The 20,639-nt window shown below is 43.8% G+C and overlaps 5 protein-coding genes across 7 annotated transcripts; 4 read left to right on the forward strand and 1 right to left on the reverse strand.

Annotated features, from left to right (window-relative positions):
• Window positions 1-316: 316 nt before the first annotated feature.
• Window positions 317-5,061, forward strand: LOC121556095 (B-cell receptor CD22-like). Of its 2 annotated transcripts, none has more exons than XM_045226242.1 (8): window positions 317-532; window positions 651-1,043; window positions 2,777-3,025; window positions 3,233-3,505; window positions 3,714-3,804; window positions 4,128-4,179; window positions 4,543-4,670; window positions 4,876-5,061. In XM_045226242.1, the coding sequence occupies exons 1-8, from the start codon at window positions 478-480 to the stop codon at window positions 4,940-4,942; spliced, it is 1,308 nt and encodes a 435-aa protein (XP_045082177.1). In that variant the 5' UTR covers window positions 317-477; the 3' UTR covers window positions 4,943-5,061. The 2 variants fall into 2 exon arrangements, with proteins under 2 accessions (XP_045082177.1, XP_045082178.1); XM_045226243.1 differs by having other exon boundaries at window positions 4,549-4,670.
• Window positions 5,062-5,803: 742 nt separating this feature from the next.
• Window positions 5,804-12,103, reverse strand: LOC121556097 (neural cell adhesion molecule 1-like). 2 transcript variants are annotated; one of them, XM_045226245.1, is made up of 9 exons: window positions 11,979-12,103; window positions 11,678-11,816; window positions 10,978-11,145; window positions 10,645-10,764; window positions 9,984-10,111; window positions 9,719-9,884; window positions 6,686-6,890; window positions 6,429-6,554; window positions 5,804-6,006 (listed from the first exon to the last, which is right to left on the reverse strand). In XM_045226245.1, the coding sequence occupies exons 1-9, from the start codon at window positions 12,087-12,089 to the stop codon at window positions 5,967-5,969; spliced, it is 1,203 nt and encodes a 400-aa protein (XP_045082180.1). In that variant the 5' UTR covers window positions 12,090-12,103; the 3' UTR covers window positions 5,804-5,966. The 2 variants fall into 2 exon arrangements, with proteins under 2 accessions (XP_045082180.1, XP_045082181.1); XM_045226246.1 differs by lacking the exon at window positions 6,429-6,554.
• Window positions 12,104-13,936: 1,833 nt separating this feature from the next.
• Window positions 13,937-15,353, forward strand: LOC123492860 (IgGFc-binding protein-like). Its single transcript, XM_045226247.1, has 3 exons — window positions 13,937-14,322; window positions 14,485-15,048; window positions 15,203-15,353. Exons 1-3 carry the CDS (start codon window positions 14,023-14,025, stop codon window positions 15,341-15,343), a joined length of 1,005 nt encoding a protein of 334 aa, XP_045082182.1. The 5' UTR covers window positions 13,937-14,022; the 3' UTR covers window positions 15,344-15,353.
• Window positions 15,354-15,405: 52 nt separating this feature from the next.
• On the forward strand, window positions 15,406-15,819 carry LOC123492836 (zonadhesin-like). The gene has a single exon (XM_045225980.1). It carries the CDS (start codon window positions 15,406-15,408, stop codon window positions 15,817-15,819), a length of 414 nt encoding a protein of 137 aa, XP_045081915.1.
• A 176-nt stretch (window positions 15,820-15,995) lies between these two features.
• LOC121556071 (IgGFc-binding protein-like) lies at window positions 15,996-20,464 on the forward strand. Its single transcript, XM_045225981.1, has 9 exons — window positions 15,996-16,341; window positions 16,611-16,807; window positions 17,054-17,192; window positions 17,342-17,670; window positions 17,791-18,364; window positions 18,509-19,119; window positions 19,247-19,808; window positions 20,036-20,151; window positions 20,201-20,464. The coding sequence occupies exons 1-9, from the start codon at window positions 15,996-15,998 to the stop codon at window positions 20,462-20,464; spliced, it is 3,138 nt and encodes a 1,045-aa protein (XP_045081916.1).
• Window positions 20,465-20,639: the final 175 nt, after the last annotated feature.

The raw sequence follows: 20,639 nt of genomic DNA on the forward strand, positions 1-20,639 counted from the left end.
TAACGTGAATTCAACGTGAAATCAACAACAAATGTCACCATGTCATTGGATTTAGGTTAAAAAGACAATGCCCTTACATTGATGACTTTTTATCAATCCAATCAGTTTTCCACATTGACTCAATGCCATAACATTGATTTTTGGGGGTTGAAATGACATGGAAACAACGTTGATTCAACCAGTTTTTGCACAGTGGGTGTTATTGCAAAATAACACAAATTAGTTTGGCTGTGGTACTGTTGTGGCTGTTGGAATTTTTTTCTCTCCAAAAAGCAGAAGTTTGACAGTTATAGATGTTTCATGTTGACATCAGTACTCCTCCACAACCCCCTAGTCTTCAATAAGAAGAATTAGCCCGGACACTGCTGGTCAGATAACACATAGCAGAGCTATTGGTACTACGTTCTTGGATCAAATATTGTATTGATTATATATTTTCTGGAATACAACTCTCCTTCCTACAGGGCTAAAGCCGCTATGCACTGTCAATACATCCTACCGTTATCTCTGTTAACTCTACTCTCCCTGACAGGTATGTTTTATCTTTGTTTAAGTGAATTATATACATCAGTGGAAAATGAATAAATCAATGTATTGTGTGGGGTTGTTTTTATCACAAGGGCACTGATGTTTTCAGTCGCTGTTTTCAGGCACACTGGCCCAGACCTGGTCTGTTTGGTACCGTGGCAGCGACAGGAATTCCGTTATCTGTGCATCAAAAGGCTCATCAGTGGTATTTGACTGTACATACAGCTACCCAGCTACCCATAAAGTTATACAAAAGCTATGGTTCACTCCGAGAGGTGGTAAAAAACTAGACGGCTCACAGCAGGGAGATGTAGTGTATGACACATCTGGACTGAATGAGACAAGATACAGAGGAAGAACAGAGTTCTATGACCAATACAAAAACTGCACACTGAAACTCAACAATGTGACTGAAGATGACAGTGGCAGATTTTTCTTCAGATTTTACGCAAAGAAAGATAATCAGGACCCTCAGGGATTTACAGGATCAGGGGGTGTGGACCTGAACATATCAGGTAAATCTAGATTTATGTACATGTCATCATACTAAACAATTAAGGTATTACCTAACCTATGGTGGTCAGTTATTAACCCTTCAACATGTCCTATATTTGGTTATACAGTGGGGGAAAAAAGTATTTAGTCAGCCACCAATTGTGCAAGTTCTCCCACTTAAAAAGATGAGAGAGGCCTGTAATTTTCATCATAGGTACACGTCAACTATGACAGACAAATTGAGGAAAAAAAATCCAGAAAATCACATTGTAGGATTTTTAATGAATTTATTTGCAAATTATGGTGGAAAATAAGTATTTGGTCACCTTCAAACAAGCAAGATTTCTGGCTCTCACAGACCTGTAACTTATTCTTTAAGAGGCTCCTCTGTCCTCCACTCGTTACCTGTATTAATGGCACCTGTTTGAACTTGTTATCAGTATAAAAGACACCTGTCCACAACCTCAAACAGTCACACTCCAAACTCCACTATGGCCAAGACCAAAGAGCTGTCAAAGGACACCAGAAACAAAATTGTAGACCTGCACCAGGCTGGGAAGACTGAATCTGCAATAGGTAAGCAGCTTGGTTTGAAGAAATCAACTGTGGGAGCAATTATTAGGAAATGGAAGACATACAAGACCACTTATAATCTCCCTCGATCTGGGGCTCCACGCAAGATCTCACCCCGTGGGGTCAAAATGATCACAAGAACGGTGAGCAAAAATCCCAGAACCACACGGGGGGACCTAGTGAATGACCTGCAGAGAGCTGGGACCAAAGTAACAAAGCCTACCATCAGTAACACACTACGCCGCCAGGGACTCAAATCCTGCAGTGCCAGACGTGTCCCCCTGCTTAAGCCAGTACATGTCCAGGCCCGTCTGAAGTTTGCTAGAGTGCATTTGGATGATCCAGAAGAGGATTGGGAGAATGTCATATGGTCAGATGAAACAAAAATAGAACTTTTTGGTAAAAACTCAACTCGTCGTGTTTGGAGGACAAAGAATGCTGAGTTGCATCCAAAGAACACCATACCTACTGTGAAGCATGGGGGTGGAAACATCATGCTTTGGGGCTGTTTTTCTGCAAAGGGACCAGGATGACTGATCCGTGTAAAGGAAAGAATGAATGGGGCCATGTATCGTGAGATTTTGAGTGAAAACCTCCTTCCATCAGCAAGGGCATTGAAGATGAAACGTGGCTGGGTCTTTCAGCATGACAATGATCCCAAACACACCGCCCGGGCAACGAAGGAGTGGCTTCGTAAGAAGCATTTCAAGGTCCTGGAGTGGCCTAGCCAGTCTCCAGATCTCAACCCCATAGAAAATCTTTGGAGGGAGTTGAAAGTCCGTGTTGCCCAGCGACAGCCCCAAAACATCACTGCTCTAGAGGAGATCTGCATGGAGGAATGGGCCAAAATACCAGCAACAGTGTGTGAAAACCTTGTGAAGACTTAAAGAAAACGTTTGACCTGTGTCATTGCCAACAAAGGGTATATAACAAAGTATTGAGAAACTTTTGTTATTGACCAAATACTTATTTTCCACCATAATTTGCAAATAAATTAATTAAAAATCCTACAATGTGATTTTCTGGAGAAAAAAAAATCTCATTTTGTCTGTCATAGTTGACGTGTACCTATGATGAAAATTACAGGCCTCTCTCATCTTTTTAAGTGGGAGAACTTGCACAATTGGTGGCTGACTAAATACTTTTTTTCCCCACTGTACATGTTTCTTCTTCATGTCAGTCTTATCCCTAAAGTTAAATGAAAATGGCCCTGTTAAGGAGAGAGACAACGTCACGCTGGCCTGCACCTCCAGCTGTAACCCTCCTCAAATGGAGTTCCTCTGGTTTAAAGATGGCCGCCCACTCCCTGGTGTCTCTGGTGTCCCTGGTGGGCAGTATCCCCTAGGTCCACTTTCCCCTAATGACACTGGGTGCTACACCTGTGGTCTGGGGCAAGGCACATCTACATCAATACTGCTGGATGTGAGATGTAAGTCAGCAATAAATGTTGGTTTGAAGCTATTTTTTCTGTAGTCAGCTATCTTCAAGGTGTTGTTTTCTCTTCACAGTGGCCAATGTACATTTCAGATGGCTTAGTTGATTCATTGTCTGTATTAATGTATAAATGCAGGACTACTAACATCCAGTCAAATGAATACACACAGAACAATGTTGTTTTCTGTACGTCTGCTTCCAGATGCTCCAAGGGACGTTTCTGTTAAGGCCAGCCCGAGCCCTGAGGTAGTGAAAGGCAGTCATCTGACTCTGACCTGCAACAATAACGCCAACCCTGCAGCAGAGACCTACACCTGGTTTCAGAGGACAGCACTGCTAACTTCACTAAAATTAGGGACGGGGAAAGTACACACCTTCAACGAAATAGATTCTGATGACAGTGGACTGTACTTCTGTATGGCCCAGAATGCCTTTGGATCACAGAACTCTACAGACCTGGAGGTGAAAGTTAAAGGTACTACAACACTTCTGCACTTCTTGTATGTCACGCTGTTGTGATGTCTGCCCTGTGTATCGCAACAAAACAATGGCATGCAGACACAGATATGAAGTTACAGTATATGATGTTGCATGTCATCTGTGGAATATCTTGGAGTGAATATTTTTATACAAAAACCATGGGTCTGATCAGTTTTAATAGTGTATTTTCGCTTGTGTTCCAGTATCAGCCCATTTAATGGTGGTCCTGGCAGCATTGGGGGCTCTCTTCCTTGTCACAGCAGTGATTGTGGTGCTCTACATTTACATAAGAAGGTGAGTGGTTTGAAAATGTCTTATAAAGAACTAAACATATATTATAGTGCACTGAAGGGCCCTCTCTCCTCTATATTCTTTAGAAATATACAGAATTCTATTTGCCCCATTCCCCTCCCTCTTTAGCTGTGCATGCAAATGAAAATGCACTGTCCACACAACTTCCTTCTTTCCAAATGTTCTTTCAAAAGATATACCATACTGGCATCGACAACCACCAACTGTTGGTTTGGTTGGCCCACAGTGGAAAGTTACTAAAAAGCATGACAGGCTATTTAATTGGCCTTTATGGCTGAATTCTCTCTTTGTTTTATCAACCACAGACGGAAGTGGATCACGGCCGAGAAGAAGCTTCCGACCAAACCAGTCCCCCAGGTAGGTGATCAGAGGAAAAGAAAGTACTAACAGTGGCCTTACTGTGGTTGTCTGCTTCTACAACCCTTCACCAACTCAGTCAGTCTGTTGTCTGAAGGGAAGTTACTAAATGTGGTAACTGTGGAGTGTCACTTCAAAGTGATGCAATGGGGCATGTTGTCATTGCCAAACAAACCTTCCACATGGAATTTATTGTTCCTTTTTTTCTTAGATAAAAAAAACAGCTCGTATGAAAGTGAATGGTAAATGTGGAAATCAATCCCATTTAACTTTGAGTTAATTAAAGTATGCCAAAGAGTAGAAAGAGAGTAATTCTATGTCAGGGGCCGGTGCTCAGTATTTTGACTGTATTCTGACTGTTAGATACAGAAAGCAACCTTGTCTACACCAGAGGACATCTATGAAAATATGAGACAGTCAGCCAAGCCGATCACTGATCCTGATGATCTGAACTATGCAGAGCCCAAAATCAGGCCTGCTCCTTCACCCAGGTAAATAACCACAGAGTGAGTGAGACTCTCAAAGTAAATTGCACAAGGATTTTCTTTTGTATCAAAACACTTGCATAATAACTTGCAAAAAACGTGTACGCAATAATGCAATAACAGGCTTACATTTCGTAGTGTCTGTAATATCGTAATAACTACTGGGTAAATACAAATGTAGATCTGCACTAAAACCTGTTCCCCTTAAAAGGAGGCAGTGGAATAACAAGGCAGAGGATGATGATGCGGTTATCTACAGCCAACCACAAACACACTGAGGTGGTCAGAGAACTTTGATATCTAGACCACAAGGCCTACAGTAGGGTTGCCCAACCCTGTTCCTGGAGAGCTACCCTCCTGTAGGTTTTCACTGCAACCCCACGTGTTACTAACCTGATTCATCTTATTAACCTGCTAATTATTAGAATCAGGTGTGATAGATTAGGGTTGGAGCAAAAACCTACAGGGCGGTAGCTCTCCAGGAACAGGGTTGGGCAGTCCTGGCCTACAGTATGGGCATCTGAAGAAAAGTGAATGAAAACAAGCATGTTTTTAAGTCAATTTTTTAAAATAGCTAAATACATAGCTGTTATGGTGTATGTGTATGTACAAACTATGTACAGTGTACAATATACAAAATAAACAGTAAAAAATTGGATAATTATACAAATACTAACATAAAACGATTACATGAGCACACAGGGAATGCAATTTAACAACAGATTATAAAAAAAATAAGCATATCATATTTCTCTGTAATATATAAGAGCTCTGTATATTTGTCATGATTACAATCCTTGAAGAGATGTAATTTTGACACGTTGTTATTTGTTAATGTGATCATGCTGGATACTGTATATTGAATGTGGAAATATGTTAATATGTTAGAATAAACTGTCCTTATTAAATAATGATATGTCACTTACAGATTTTTTGCAGATTAAAGTGAATATAGACTTCAATAAATAATGAGTTATGATTCAATTCATAAACTACGAAGGTCTCCCTGACAATTTACAGCAGCCTTAAAGTGCTGAAATATAACATGAATGTACTGAAATATAAAATCAAGGAAACGTAACACTTAACATGAGATTGCACAGGGTTGGATGAAATTACACATAGACATTGGAGTTCACAGATAACTTTCCTAATCCTTTTTCTTTCTCAACTTGGACTGTCCTGGGAACTCTCAAAAAACATTTAACTAAGACCCCCAACTCACAATACTTCCTCCTTTCAACTTTGGCATTTACTGGTTCCATTCTTCAGATACTATGATGTCACTTCCTGTTCAGTAACTCAGGCCTCTGTGGCTGGATCTCCATTGGGGGACGTTTTCCTGACAGGAAATGATGGGTCAGGTTAGATATAAAATACAACTCAATACAGCTAGCCATGGAAATATTTAATGAGTCTTTACCTCAGTAACGAAATACGCACATGCAAATACAGGAAAATAAGACTGTGTGCCTTCTAAATCTGAGAGGGTATTCCTGTGTTCGTCAGTTCAAATCATCAAAGACTCTAGCAGTGGCAAGTGGGTGGTGGCTACCTAACAATTAAAATGGGTATCAAAAAATGGCTAAGGGAATCACTTTGCACATGGTTATATTACTTATAATATAATTAGTCAGTGATCAAACACACTTGCTGACTTATAAGTGCAGAGGTGCCTCTTTTTGCCATTTTTTATGGATCACAGACCGTTTAGGGCGAGGGTGGGCTGTGTCCACCCCTCTGACATCATCATGGGCCACCTACTCGAATTTGGTGAGGGGCGCTTTGTCGCATGTGACCTCCGCCTGCAACCCATTCTTTGCCACATTTTGTGTCTGCAGTTTTGGGATGCTATCCCTCGGTATGCCTAGCCCATTCAACTTCAAGTCTCTGCATTGAAGGACACACATAAACTGAGGCTCAGGAGGGTTCATATAGAGAAACACACATAACCACACTACAACCCTCTGAACACGTTACGTTGAGGAACAGACAGACAGTAGGCTAGAGAACAGTGTTACCCATTAGAGATGCCATCACCCTCCTCCACAGTCTTCATCCCAGGGACCTTCTTCCCAAACAGCTTGACAGCCAGGAACATCAACATGCCGCAGCGGTTGGTATAGCAACAGGTGGTGTCCACGGCGATCAGTAGCACCAAGAAGATGAGCATGACAATGCCTGCCACAGCCCCTTTCCCCATCCCACCCTGATTCATCTTGGCTACTGAAAGGGAAGAAGGGAAGGGAGGGGATGAAAGGGAGGGAGAGAAGGAGAGAGAGACACAGCGAGGGAGAGAGAATCATATTTATCCTGCTCTGGCTGCTCTGTTCTGTAACTGTTTTTAGTTCAGAGATATTTTCCTCTCTATTGGGCAATAGTCCGTTTTCCAGTATGTAACTGTGGTAAAGCTGTGAAACAGCTCGCAAGGAATGACGTCACCAAATAATGAACTAATTGCTGGCACCTGTGCCTGTTTGCCAGCTCTGCCCGGAACTCTGGAAAAACTATTATAAGGTGAGAGAGCAGAAAGGTGGTAGCGGGGGAGCTGGTCCTTTGATGAACGTGAGGCTCTGTAGCCCTAGCAATTATATTGCACTCACCCTATAATGGTGGGAGGGTGTCATTCGCTGCTGTGTAGGGCTGCCGACGACAACCAGATAAGAAAGCTATTTTTTGGGTTGTTGCTTAAAGCTAAGGCTACTCAGTGCATCTAAGGTATGTACCTACTGTCGGCCTGCAACATGCCATGCCTGCCGTCTCAGCAAGGGTGCACACGCTCAGACCCCACGGGAGCGTCTCGTCAGCTAGACAAGCTAAATGTTTTTAAATGTGACATTTAAATGTTTAGTGTCATGTCTGTACCTACAATTGAAGTCGGAAGTTTACATACACCTTAGCCAAATACATTTAAACTCAGTTTTTCACAATTCCTGACATTTAATCCTAGTAAAAATTCCCTGTTTTAGGTCAGTTAGGATCACCACTTTATTTTAAGAATGTGAAATGTCAGAATTATAGTAGAGAGAATTATTTATTTAAGCTTTTATTTCTTTCATCACATTCCCAGTGGGTCAGAAGTTTACATACACTCAATTAGTATTTGGTAGCATTGCCTTTAAATTGTTTAACTTGGGTCAAACGTTTCGGGTAGACTTCCACAAGCTTCCCACAATAAGTTGGGTGAATTTTGGCCCATTCCTCCTGACAGAGCTGGTGTAACTGGAGTCAGGTTTGTAGGCCTCTTTGCTCGCACACGCTTTTTCAGGTCTGCCCACACATTTTCTATATGATTGAGGTCATGGCTTTGTGATGGCCACTCCAAAACCTTGACTTTGTTGTCCTTAAGCCATTTTGCCACAACTTTGGAAGTATGCTTGGGGTCATTGTCCATTTGGAAGACCCATTTGCGACCAAGCTTTAACTTCCTGACTGATGTCTTGAGATGTTGCTTCAATATATCCACATACTTTTCCTTCCTCATGATGCCATCTATTTTGTGAAGTGCACCTGTCCCTTCCTGCAGCAAAGCACCACCACAGCATGATGCTGCCACCCCCGTGCTTCACGGTTGGGATGGTGTTCTTCGGCTTGCAAGTACCCCCTTTTTCCTCCAAACATAACAATGGTCATTATGGCCAAACAGTTCTATTTTTGTTTCATCAGACCAGAGGACATTTCTCTAAAAAGTATGATCTTTGTCCCCATGTGCAGTTGCAAACCGTAGTCTGGCTTTTTATGGCGGTTTTGGAGCAGTTGTTTCTTCCTTGCTGAGCGGCCTTTCAGGTTATGTCGATATAGGACTCGTTTTACTGTGGATATAGATACTTTTGTACCTGTTTCCTCCAGCATCTTCACAAGGTCCTTTGCTGTTGTTCTGGGATTGATTTTCACTTTTCGCACCAAAGTACATTAATCACTAGGAGACAGAACGTGTCTCCTTCCTGAGCAGTATGACGGCTGTGTGGTCCCATGGTGTTTATACTTGCGTACTATTGTTTGTACAGATGAACGTGGTACCTTCAGGCGTTTGGAAATTGCTCCCAAGGATGAAACAGACTTGTGGAGGTCTACCATTTTTTTTCTGAGGTCTTGGCTAATTTCTTTTGATTTTCCCATGATGTCAAGCAAAGAGGCACTGAGTTTGAAGGTAGGCCTTAAAATACATCCACAGGTACACCTCCAATTGACTCAAATTATGTTGATGATCAATTAGCCTATCAGAAGCTTCTAAAGCCATGACATCTTTTTCTGGAATTGTCCAAGCTGTTTAAAGGCACAGTCAACTTAGTGTATGTAAACTTCTGACCCACTGGAATTTTCATACAGTGAATTATAAGTGAAATAATCTGTCTGTAAACAATTGTTGGAAAAATTACTTGTGTCATGCACAAAGTAGATGTCCTAACCGACTTGCCAAAAGTATAGTTTGTTAACAAGAAATTTGTGGAGTGGTTGAAAAACTAGTTTTAATGACTCCAACCTAAGTGTATGTAAACTTCCGACTCCAACTGTATTCTGTTGGCTAAATCCTGTTAAATGTGTTTAGTTGTTAGGAGTAGCTTTTTAAATTACAGCGGGGGGTTATGAAGGGCGGGCAGAACAGTTATGTAACTTAAGAGGTCTGGGTCCTATATATGCCTTTGTCACTATTGTGTGGATCTTTTGACTGTTTGTGTTGGTCCAAGCAACTGTCTGCAGTGAAGTCGGTCGCATGCTTTAAGAGTATTTGATGTCCAGTTTGCCTTGTAACCACATGTTCCCACCTTTGTGTGCAGTGTCACCTCCTAGTGTGTAATTAAGCTCATAGCCTATGTGTTTCTTACACCACAGTTTTCGCTTCCTACTCAGGCTCCAGTTGAGTTGCATAGACTGCATAAATATAGTAGGGCGCCTATCTCAGATACTCCACGCAGTCTTATGAAATTAAATGTTTAATAAAGTATATAATTGTTTGCTATATTGTTGTTGAGTTCTGGTGTGTCCTTGCCTCTGACACCTCTCAGATGGTCTCAAGATGTATTTCACTACTACAGTATGCCATAGCAGCTTACCAGGCTGTGGGATGTTGAAGTTGAGCTTGGCGGGGCTGGAGGAGCCGTTGGGGTTGACGGCTAGCACCTCCATGTGGTAGTCTGAATTATACTGCAGGTCATGGAGGTTGATCACTGTCGAGTTGGATGGCAGGTCCTTCTGCCTCCAGTCCTCGTCCACCTTATTCTAAGAGAGAGACAGAGAGTGGGGGGTTAAGGACATGCACACTCTGTAATGTCTTGATCTTTTGTCTTCACTGAAAAACAAAAACGCATGCATACTCACCACTCTGTAGCGGACAATGTAGTGGATAATGGGGGAGCCTCCGTTGTCCAACTGCGTTAAAGGGATTGAGAACATATTGCCCTCAACCTTCCCCTCGCTGGCCACCAGGACCGGGCTGTCTGGTTCCCCTGGGAAGGGAGGGGAAGTGTGTTGGTACAGTAGGTACAGGAGGTCAGGCGTGTTCATGCATCAGTCAGCTTATAACTACACAGTGTTGTAGTAAAATCTACTGTCATTATGGTAGGTTGGTTATCCATGAAAAAACTGGCTTTGCAGAGTTTCACAACACGTGTCAGTACTTTACCTCCTGCGGGGCCGAATGCCAATGGAATGGGATGATGACATCAGGAGTGGGGCAATAATGGAGCATGAGTAGCCGTCAGCGAGCAGGTGACGATGTCATGTGGATGATCATGTGACAGTGAAATGAGTGAATGATGGCAGATGAACATTTCTTCCAGCCAATATATATAGAAACTCAAAACAGTAGGCAATATGGATATAGTTTGTATCACAATATGGACATAGCTTGTTAACACAAGTAATGCAGTTTGAACAACGATAGTTGGTGACATTTAATAATAATTATACTGCATTTGCCTAGATATGATGCGATTCGGAGTGAAGAGAGAGAGAGGAGGAAGAGGAGGGTGACACTCACGTATGCCCTGTGTGCGGACGGTGAGCTCGTCTGAGAAACCTCCCTGTCCCAGGTTGTTCCGAGGGGCAAATCGGACAGAGTAGGAGGTGTAGGGAAACAGATGTGTGATCACCAGGGGGTCTGCACACAAACAACAGAGTGCATGAACACACACATATCACTTTTATATTTATACACTCAAACTACTCAGTCATATTACTAAAATGGGAAATCAGTATTCAGATACGACTTCTAGTCCTCAACGTATTCATTGGATTCATCTTATGTAACTGTCCCAAACATCATCTACAGTATTTCATTAAATAGATTGGTCACTGAGAGTCAGGTTTTTACCTGTGGACTGGATGACTCTCTCCTGCCAATTGTTCTCACTTCCTGTCTTCCACTGGAGGATGAAGTTGGTGATGGGAGAGCCCCCGTCCACCAGGGAAGCCCCCAGGGTGAAGTGGACCGACGTGGGCCCTGGGGTGCCACTCACCTGGGATGCTTTACCTGGCCAGGCTGGGGGAGGAGAGATAAGAGAAAAATGGAGAACGAGAGGGTGGAAGGAGGGAGGTGCAGAGCAGTTCAAAGACAGAGAGAGGTGAAGAGAGAATGAGCATGTCAGGATGAAAGAAGAAGAACATTGCCATTAGAAACAAAAAACGGTGATCACTGCAAATGTAAATAGAGTACCTACACTTAAGTTAAAAACTCCCATTGTTTTCAGTTATTTTTTAATATTATAGTGGTTTGTGGCTGCTTGTCCCTTTATAGAAAGGTGAAAACTGGTTGACTCAACGTTGTTTCCATGTCATTTAAACCCCAAAATTAAATGCGATGATGTTGAATCAACGTAAAAAACTGATTGGATTTGAAAAAAGTTTTTTACCCAACTTTTAACCTAAATCCAATGACATGGTGACATTTTAGTTAGTTAGTCAACCAACTGTAAATCAAAATTAAACATTGAACGGACGTCTGTGTCCAGTGGGATGTTGTGTTAGCGCTAAGTATTATCATAAAAGAGTAGGAAGGTCAAGAGTTGCCTTACTCTGCAGGCTGAAGTCTGTGGAGGTGTTGCCAACAGGACTGATAGCCATGCAGCTGTATAGACCTCCATCAGAGGGTGTCACATTGTCAATGACCAGGACATAGCCATCCTCCATTCTCACTCGACCTCCACCAGCGTCCTGTGTCCACACAAACACAACCAGACAGGAATTCAGAGGAGAGAAATATAACAAAAAACTAATTCTCTGCCTGGTTCTCCCCCAATGTTTTTAGTAATTAATGCCACTGTGTGAACGTATCATATCATCAGTCTTTTTAATTTAAAAAAACGTCTGTCTTACTACTTTTACGAGGTGGTCATTGTTGGTCTTCCTGACCCACTGCAGCGCGGGCATAGGGTGTCCTGAGACGTTACAGGACACTGAGAGTGTCTGGCCAGGCTCCACCTCCATCTTCTCCTGGCTCAGCATTGCTACAGGATGCTCTGGAGACACGTACAGAACAAGAGACAGGAAGAACTGAGTGCTTTGTGTGACAATCACAAACAAATTACATTAGATAAGAATATGTGCAAATTATTAACAATATATATTCATCTTCTGTTAAATAGGGAAAATGATTGTGAGTTGTGTGTTCAGATGGCTTCGAAGACCAGCATGATATTGGTCTTGTGTATGGTTAAGCCAGCAAGATATTGGTCTTGTGTATGGTTAAGCCAGCAAGATATTGGTCTTGTGTATGGTTAAGCCAGCAAGATATTGGTCTTGTGTATGGTTAAGCCAGCAAGATATTGGTCTTGTGTATGGTTAAGCCAGCAAGATATTGGTCTTGTGTATGGTTAGGGAGTGAACGTTATTTATGATAAGGGTTACATGGAGAAAATCTAACCTCTCTGAAATAAAAATGGATGGGCCTTCCTTCAGCAAAATATATTTAACCTTCCCTGAACATAAAAAACAAAAAACAAGTGACCCTCCCCTATACCCAAAATAATAATGAAAACATAAAGTGGAAAGCAGGGAACATGTCTACTGTTTACCCTCTCTCCTTGGACAGACCAGAGCCTTAGATATGACGTTTTAGAAACTGTTCTTTGTCCTGTAAGCATTACATGGCAACGCAGGAATGTTGATTGCGCACAGGGCTGCGGCAAGGGCCAGAAGGTTGTGGGTTTGCAGACCACCGTGGACAAGGTGGAAAGATTTCCTTTATAGTAAAAGCACTGCATAAATCTATCATCGTATTTGCAGGTCTGAGAAAACATGTATAAACATTTCATGTAATTCTACGTAATTTTACATATTAGCAGAATCTTTTTAATACCACACAAATTACCGAAATTACAGGCTAAGACTGGACAGAGAGATAGGCCTATGTGTTCATCTTATCATATTTCTCCAATGCCAAATCAGTTTGTCTTGTTTGCAATGAACCTGTCCCTGTTTGTAAATAATTAAATCTGAGACATATGAGGAGTACGCCTACCGACGCAGAAAAATGTAAGCTTTAACTGCTGGCTGCTCTTCTTCCATGGTTTGACCCAACGAGAGAAGGTCACAAGTGTTTCCCTAAAAGCTGTCGGGTTTAAACATCTTCTATTAGACAGAAAGTGAATAGCTTAATCAACTGATAGTGACAGAATTATACTGAACAAAAAAATCAACGCAACATGCAACAATTTCAAAGATTTTACTGAGTTACAGTTCATAGAAGGAAATCAGTCAATTGAAATGAATTCATTTGGTCCTAATCTATGGATTTCACATCACATGGCTTTATTAAAGACAGAAATATTCCTCAGCATATGTTTTGTCTTGCCCATTCACCCTCTGAATGGCACACATAATCCATGTCTCAATTGTCTTAAGGCTTAACCTGTCTTTAACCTGTCTTCTCCCCTTCATCTACACTGATTGAATAACACGTGACATCAATAAGGGACCATAGTGTTCACCTGGATTCACCTGGTCAGTCTATGTCATGGAAAGAGCAGGTGTTTTGTACATTTAGTGTAGATCATTTTATGTAATCGGATTCTGTTTTATTTTCTTCAAAATCTTAAGTTAACAAGGGGTAGGCCTGTGCTTTTTGCCCTTTTCTTTAATAAAAGGTAGGCCTATGGCATACCCTCTCATACCCCCTCAATTTGAGTCTTGGTTTTAACTTAACAACCCTTCACTGACACGGGGGTGGGCTATTTAAAGAGTGCATGGTGGGTGGAGGAATTGACGGACAAATCTATGGATATAGCAGCCTATAACCTAATTTTGTCTGTCAAACAGGTAGGCCTCTCTCTGGGAAGATGACAAATGCACAAAGCAGTGTGAATGCAATCCGGGAACAGCCAAGGTAGAATGCAAAGCAACAGCATGTAAGAAATCAGAGATGTGTGGCCTGCGTGGTGGTAAGAGAGATTGCTACCCAACATCTTATGCCACTTGCCAAGGTTCAGGCGACCCCCACTACCGCACGTTTGATGGCAAGAAGTTCGACTTCCAGGGAACGTGTACTTACGTTCTCTCCAAATTGGTCAGCAAAGACGACATATCTCTGGCACCTTTTGAGGTGCTTGTAAAGAATCAGAATAGGGGAAGGAACACGGCAGTGTCTTACACAAAGACAGTCACCATCACTGTCTTCAAAAATGTCATCACCATGAGTAGGGACAACCCTGGCAAAGTATTGGTAAGCTACCTTAAAATGTTTTCCATTCCAAATGAATGACATAATTGCGTTCTGAGTTTATTTAGTAAATTTGCGCTCATGATTATACTACTTACTGTAAGAAGAAATATCAGGACAGTATCGTCCTTCATGTATCATTAACGTTTCTTTCTCTCTTCCCAGGTCAACAACCAGTATGTGAACTTGCCATTTGATGTAGAAGATGGCCTACTGTCCATCTTCCGCAGTGGGTATTTCGGGGTGGTGAAGACCAACTTTGGCCTGACACTGAAGTTCAACTGGAACAGCCACGTCTCCCTAACCCTCCCCAGCTCCTACTCAGACCTCATCGGAGGGCTCTGCGGAAACTGGAATGGACAACGGAACGACGACCTCCTCAAACCAGACAAGAGACCTGCCAACACCCCAACATTATTCGGGGACAGCTGGAAAGTGGGGAACGACCCTGGCTGCTCCAGCGACTGTGATGGCAAGAAGTGCCCCACCTGTGACCACAGCCTGATGCTGGATTACCAAACAGGGAAGTACTGCGGCAGGATCACAGACAAGAACGGTCCGTTCAAGCACTGCCACGCCAAGGTGGACCCCACAGAGTATTATGAGGACTGTGTGTTTGATATGTGTCTGTACCGTGGCCATGCCTCTGCCCTCTGTAACGCCCTCAGCACCTACACCACTGCCTGCCAGGATGCCCCTGCCAAGGTGGAACAGTGGACAGCTTCTGTCGTAAGTAGTGCACAGACACACCTCATCAAATGTGAATTTCAAAACCACTACTGTAAAAGTTATGATCATTACAATAAGTCAGAAGTGGTTTGTCTAGCTAGCAGCTCCTGGTTCCAACATTAAATTCTATCATGTTTGGCCTAATGTGTTGTAGCATCTTCCTGCAAGGCCAACAGCCACTATGAGGTGTGTGCCTCAAGCTGCCCCCAGACCTGCAGCGGCCTCGATGAGCCTGAAAGCTGTGCGAACTCCCTGTGCACCGAGGGCTGTGTGTGTGACGACGGCTTCATACTGAGTGATAGCGAGTGTGTGCCGCTGGCTGAATGTGGTTGCGTTCACCAAGGCCAATACTACCAGATGGGCCAGGTGTTCTTCCCCAACGGCCAGTGTAAAGAGCGCTGTGTGTGTAACAAGGATGGAGACGTGGAGTGTAATGTGAAGTTTGCCTGTGGTCCCAATGAGAAGTGCCAGGTCCAAGACGGGGTGCAGGCCTGTGTACCCATGAGCACGGGCACCTGCCATGTGAGCGGGGCGAGGAGATTCCACTCATTCGATGGCAGCTGCTTCAGCCTACACGGGGACTGTGTGTACAAAATGTTGGAGGTTGTGGAGAAATACGGTTCGATGGCTCCATTTGTTGTGTCAGTGCAGCAGTTGACCAAGATGGATGATGCAATGGTCACCAGGAGGGTTGAAATACAGGCCTACAAATACAAGATATCTATGTCTCCCCAGAGTGATATGGGAAATAACGGTAGTTTTCTGTCTTGATCTATTCATTTCAGTATTAAAAAGCAACACTTGATTAGAAAAACTGATGTTTTCAATCTTTTCTTCTTTCACAGGTGGATGACGTTGCTGCAAATCTCCCACTGTCACTCGGAGATGGAAAGGTCAGGGCCTACCAGAATGGCATTAACATCGTCTTGGTAACAGACTTTGGCTTGATGGTGACCTACGACACTGTTGCTGGCGCCATCATACAGCTTCCATCCACTTACAAAGGTGTAACCGGTGGTCTCTGTGGCAACTATAATGACAAGAAGGAAGATGACTTCCTGCTGCCCAGTGGGCTGCAGGAGCCGTCTGTGGAGAAGTTTGCAGCGGGGTGGTTGGTGGTTCTGGAAGGGGTCAAATGTCAGACAGGATGTGACGGGGGCTTGAAGTGTCCTCCCTCCACTGGACCCCCGGCGGCTTGTAGCATCATAAAGTCAACCAAGGGTCCATTTGCCCAATGCCATGCTGTTGTGCCACCACAAGTGCACTTTGAGGAGTGCGTGAAGGAGGGAGAGGGTGGGGATGCCCTGTGCCGCCACTTACAGACGTATGTGACTTTCTGTCAGGCATCCGGTGGCATTGTCAGCAGTTGGAGATCTGACCAGTTTTGTCGTGAGTGAATTTTGATATTGAAAGTTAATTTACCTTATCCTAGTTTATCTTAGTGTGCAATATTTTTCTGACCTAATGCTCTGCTGAAAAACAATTGAAGCTGAAGCTGATCATTGAAGTTTATTATGTTTTTTGATAACATGCATCTCCTCCCATTTCCATCTGTCCTCTAGCTTTGACGTGTCCAGCTAACAGTCACTATGAGTTGTGTGCCGACACCTGTTCTTCCACCTGTGACTCTCTCAGTGAGTCTCCCAAATGCCCACTATGCCAGGAGGGCTGCCAGTGTGACGACGGCTTTGTGTTTGATGGTGGCAAGTGTGTCCTACTGGAGAACTGTGGCTGTGTGGTTGATGGACACTATTACATGGTGATTACTTTTTTGTGTGTATTGACAAATAAATTGCCATTTCATATCCCAAAAATGAAATGGTATCCTAAAGCGATTAATACAGTTATAGGTCTATATCTGTTTTACGCTAAATGCAAATATAAAGTGCAAGTAATATAATAAATCACTATCCTTGGTAAATATTTATTGTTTACAATCATCCTATGGTTACCACCATAGTATAAACACTCAATTATATAATTTCCATGTTTTGCTGGTTTTCAGTCTGGCCAGTCTGTGATGCTGGCCAACTGTTCTGGGACCTGCAGCTGTGCTTCAGGAGTGTTCACCTGCAAGAACTCACAGTGCAAAGAGGGCCAGAAATGTGGGTTGAAGAATGGAGTGTTGGGCTGCTACAGCACAGGTAAAAAAAAACATGAATAATAATAAAACCAAACAGATATGGCTTTATGTTAGTACATTTTGATGTGGAATTATGGACTTTGTTGATGTTCTTATTTTGATATTACTATGAGCAAGATATGTTAACATCTCTAATACACATTTTGTCAGACCCCTGTGAGGACACTGAGTGCCGTGAGAAGGAGAACTGTGTGGTGGAGAACAATAAGGCGGTATGTGTGGCCCAGTCTAAGGCCTACTGCTGGTTGTTCGGTGACCCTCACTACACCACGTTCGATGGCCAGCCCTTCTCCTTCATGGGTACCTGCTCCTACATTCTGGTGAACACGACGGGCAAAGACCCCTCCCTGCCTCAGTTCAGCATCCAGACCAAGAACGAGCTGCGCTTCAACTCTAAAGGCTCCTTCTTCAAGTCAGCCAACATAGACCTGAGTGGTCACAGGATCACCATTCTCAGTGGCCAAAGAGGGACAGTGGAGGTGGGTGGCTTTCAGTTATACTTGATACAGATTTTCCATGTTGAAGTTGAATGTAAGAATCCTCCATGCTCTCCATCTGCTTTAAGTCCTCTTTAAATCCTCTTCTCTCTCTTGTCTCAGATTGATGGCATTAGGTCTGACCTCCCTGTGAGTTTGGAGTCTGGCAGCATCAGAATCACAGAGTCTGGTATCCAAGGGACCATCCAGACAGATGTTGGCCTCAAGATCACTTTTGACTGGAACATCCTCTTCATGGTGACCATCAGCAGCAGTTACTACGACAACCTCGGTGGCATCTGTGGCAACTACAATGGTAACAAAGCAGATGACTTCACCACTCCCACAGGCGTGCTTTCGACCAATACCACGGCGTGGGTGGCGTCCTGGAGCGTTGCCGACGGTGACCCTTTCTGCTGGCACGTCTGTAACGGCAACTGCCCCACGTGCTCAGATACAGACCGGGCACTTTACACTGGACCAAAGTACTGTGGTTTGATGACACACGGAAGGGGCCCTTTTGACCAGTGTCATAAGAAAGTGCCGGTGAAGGAGTTTGCCTCAGACTGCCTCTATGATGTGTGTCTGAATGAGGGGCGACAGGAAGTGTTATGTGAGGCCCTGGCTAACTACGTGGCCAAATGTCAGCAGGCTGGGGCCATTGTCTCACCACTGTGGAGAAAGGCCACCAACTGCCGTAAGTACTCAGCTATAACAAAACATCACATTTAGGAACTCAGACATCCTTAAATGTGCATAATGACACGATAGAACCATTTGTGCATTTGCAAAATGTATTAGGCCTACATTTGTGATGTTGTTTTTTTCTCAACTCGAACAGCCCTGGCTTGCCCGTACCACAGCCACTATGAGCTATGTGGCACTGCCTGCCCTGCTACCTGTGCCAATCCCAATGTCTCCGAGATCTGTTCCAAAGTCTGTGTGAAGGGCTGCCAGTGTGACAAGGGTTACGTGCTCAGCGATGAACACTGTGTCGTCAAGGAGACAGGGTGTGGCTGTACACACAATGACCACTACTACCTGCCTGAAGAAACCTTCTGGGAGGGCAACACGTGTCAGAGTAAGTGTGTGTGTGACGGAGCCACACAGAAGGTGGTGTGTATACCCAGAAGGTGCAAGGCTAGTGAGCACTGTGCCATCAAAGGTGCGGAAGTGGTGGTTCAGGACTGCTACCCCCTCAGCTTCAAGACCTGCTCAGCACAGGGGGACCCCCACTTCCGCACCTTTGATGGGAAGCGCTTCGACTTCCAGGGAAACTGTATCTACAAGCTGGCGGGGGTCTGCTCCAAAGAGCCCGATCTGGAGAGCTTTGAGGTGACTCTGGAGAACAACAACAGGGGCAGCACCAGAGTCTCCTACGCCAAGGTGGTGACTGTTGTTGTGTTGGGAAGTAGTTACACTATCACAGGCGACTATCACGGCAAAGTCCTGGTGAGTAATACAGGTCCTGTACTAACTGTTGTTATTATTTATTTTGTATAATATACTGTTTTGAAAAAAATCACTCTTGTGGAATAGTATCCATTCCACTCTCTATTTTCACTGGACTGTATTTTAGGTGAACGATGTCCTGACGTCTCTACCGTACTACTCCAACAACACTGAGGTTCAGATCTACAGAAACAGCCGTTTTGCTGTGCTGGAGACTCATTTCGGTCTCAAGGTCTCCTTCGACTGGTCCAGCGAGGTGAGGGTGAAGGTCCCGAGCACCTACCACAACGCCATCTGTGGTCTCTGTGGCAACCTCAATGACAACCCTGACGACGACCTGCTTCTGCCCGATGGGAAAAAGCCCATGAGTCCCAAGGAGTTTGGAAACAGTTACTGGGTAGCTGACGTACCGGGCTGCTCCCATGAGTGCAAAGATTGTGCAGTTGTAGACATCCCCCTTATAAAGCCCAAATATGTCAGCGCCTGTGATGTCATTGTGGACAAGAGTGGTCCCCTCAGAGACTGCATTGGTAGAGTGGACTCTGTTGAGTACAAAGAAGACTGCATCTATGACATGATCCTCAACAGCGGCCTACTGACGGCAGCCTGTGACATCATCACCAACTATGTGGAAGAGTGTCAGGAGAAGGGAGGGAAAATCGAGGCCTGGAGGAGTAAAGACTTCTGCCGTAAGTCCTCTGGTTTTCTATCATTAGCCTTCAGGTTTATGATGAGTCGTAATTCATCAGTTCTTTAAAAGAGGAATCTGACAGTGTGTTGGTTTCTTCTTTTATCTCTCAGGAATCTGACAGTAAAATAAGACTGCAAATTCGAACCCTACATTTTAAATGAAATCCTGAAACTCGAAAATTGTGATTAATTCCATTGACCTCTCTTTCTCCCTGTGTGTTTTCAGACCTCCCTTGTCCAGAGAACAGTGTCTACAGCCTCTCGGCCCCGGGGTGCCCGGCCACATGTTACTCCATGACCTCCGCCCCCAGGATGCACCACTCCTCCAGGGGAGGGCTGTCAGTGCAAACCTGGTTTCCTGCTGAGCGAAGACAAGTGTGTCCACGTGAAGGACTGCGGCTGTCACCACGAGGGTCGCTACTTTGTGTCCGGCGAGGTCTTCTATGAGGAGGAGAACTGCCACCACCGCTGCAGCTGTAGCTCCGGCGAGATGGCCTGTGAAGTGGCGCCCTGTGGTCCAAAGACCACGTGTGCGGTGGTGAAGGGGGTCAGGGGTTGTTACATTATCAGTAGCAAAGATTCAAACAACCAGTCATGGATTCAAAAACTCCTTAACAAATATGGAAAACCTGTACATATCAAGTTTGGAGGCTAGAGCATTTTAATTTTCTAATAAACTCTCATGGCTCTAAAATATCCTTTAAAAACGTCCCTTTCATGTCCAGGCTGTAGGTATTTCAACATAAAATCGTAAAAGTACCTTAAAATTACCTTCTGTATGTGATAACATATTCTGAACTATATAATGTTGTGAGAGATTATGAGTATTT

This window comes from Coregonus clupeaformis, chromosome 17 (assembly GCF_020615455.1).
Source record: "Coregonus clupeaformis isolate EN_2021a chromosome 17, ASM2061545v1, whole genome shotgun sequence".
NCBI classification, from domain to species: domain Eukaryota; kingdom Metazoa; phylum Chordata; class Actinopteri; order Salmoniformes; family Salmonidae; genus Coregonus; species Coregonus clupeaformis.

Bases quoted from the DNA above. Each gene is read 5' to 3' on its own strand.
- LOC121556095 (XM_045226242.1), top strand. From the start codon at position 478: ATGCACTGTCAATACATCCTACCGTTATCTCTGTTAACTCTACTCTCC. The intron at 3,026-3,232 runs GTAAGTCAGCAA...GTCTGCTTCCAG, and splicing joins AATACTGCTGGATGTGAGAT to ATGCTCCAAGGGACGTTTCT. The intron at 3,506-3,713 runs GTACTACAACAC...CTTGTGTTCCAG, and splicing joins CCTGGAGGTGAAAGTTAAAG to TATCAGCCCATTTAATGGTG.
- LOC121556097 (XM_045226245.1), bottom strand. From the start codon at position 12,089: ATGGAGGTGGAGCCTGGCCAGACACTCTCAGTGTCCTGTAACGTCTCA. The intron at 10,112-10,644 runs GTGAGTGTCACC...CTCCCTTCCCAG, and splicing joins CGTCCGCACACAGGGCATAC to GGGAACCAGACAGCCCGGTC. The intron at 6,555-6,685 runs GTAACACTGTTC...CCTTCAATGCAG, and splicing joins GGTGATGGCATCTCTAATGG to AGACTTGAAGTTGAATGGGC.
- LOC123492860 (XM_045226247.1), top strand. From the start codon at position 14,023: ATGTGTGGCCTGCGTGGTGGTAAGAGAGATTGCTACCCAACATCTTAT. The intron at 14,323-14,484 runs GTAAGCTACCTT...CTCTCTTCCCAG, and splicing joins ACAACCCTGGCAAAGTATTG to GTCAACAACCAGTATGTGAA. The intron at 15,049-15,202 runs GTAAGTAGTGCA...AATGTGTTGTAG, and splicing joins AACAGTGGACAGCTTCTGTC to CATCTTCCTGCAAGGCCAAC.
- LOC123492836 (XM_045225980.1), top strand. From the start codon at position 15,406: ATGGGCCAGGTGTTCTTCCCCAACGGCCAGTGTAAAGAGCGCTGTGTG.
- LOC121556071 (XM_045225981.1), top strand. From the start codon at position 15,996: ATGGTGACCTACGACACTGTTGCTGGCGCCATCATACAGCTTCCATCC. The intron at 16,342-16,610 runs GTGGGGATGCCC...TCTGTCCTCTAG, and splicing joins GTGCGTGAAGGAGGGAGAGG to CTTTGACGTGTCCAGCTAAC. The intron at 16,808-17,053 runs GTGATTACTTTT...GCTGGTTTTCAG, and splicing joins TTGATGGACACTATTACATG to TCTGGCCAGTCTGTGATGCT.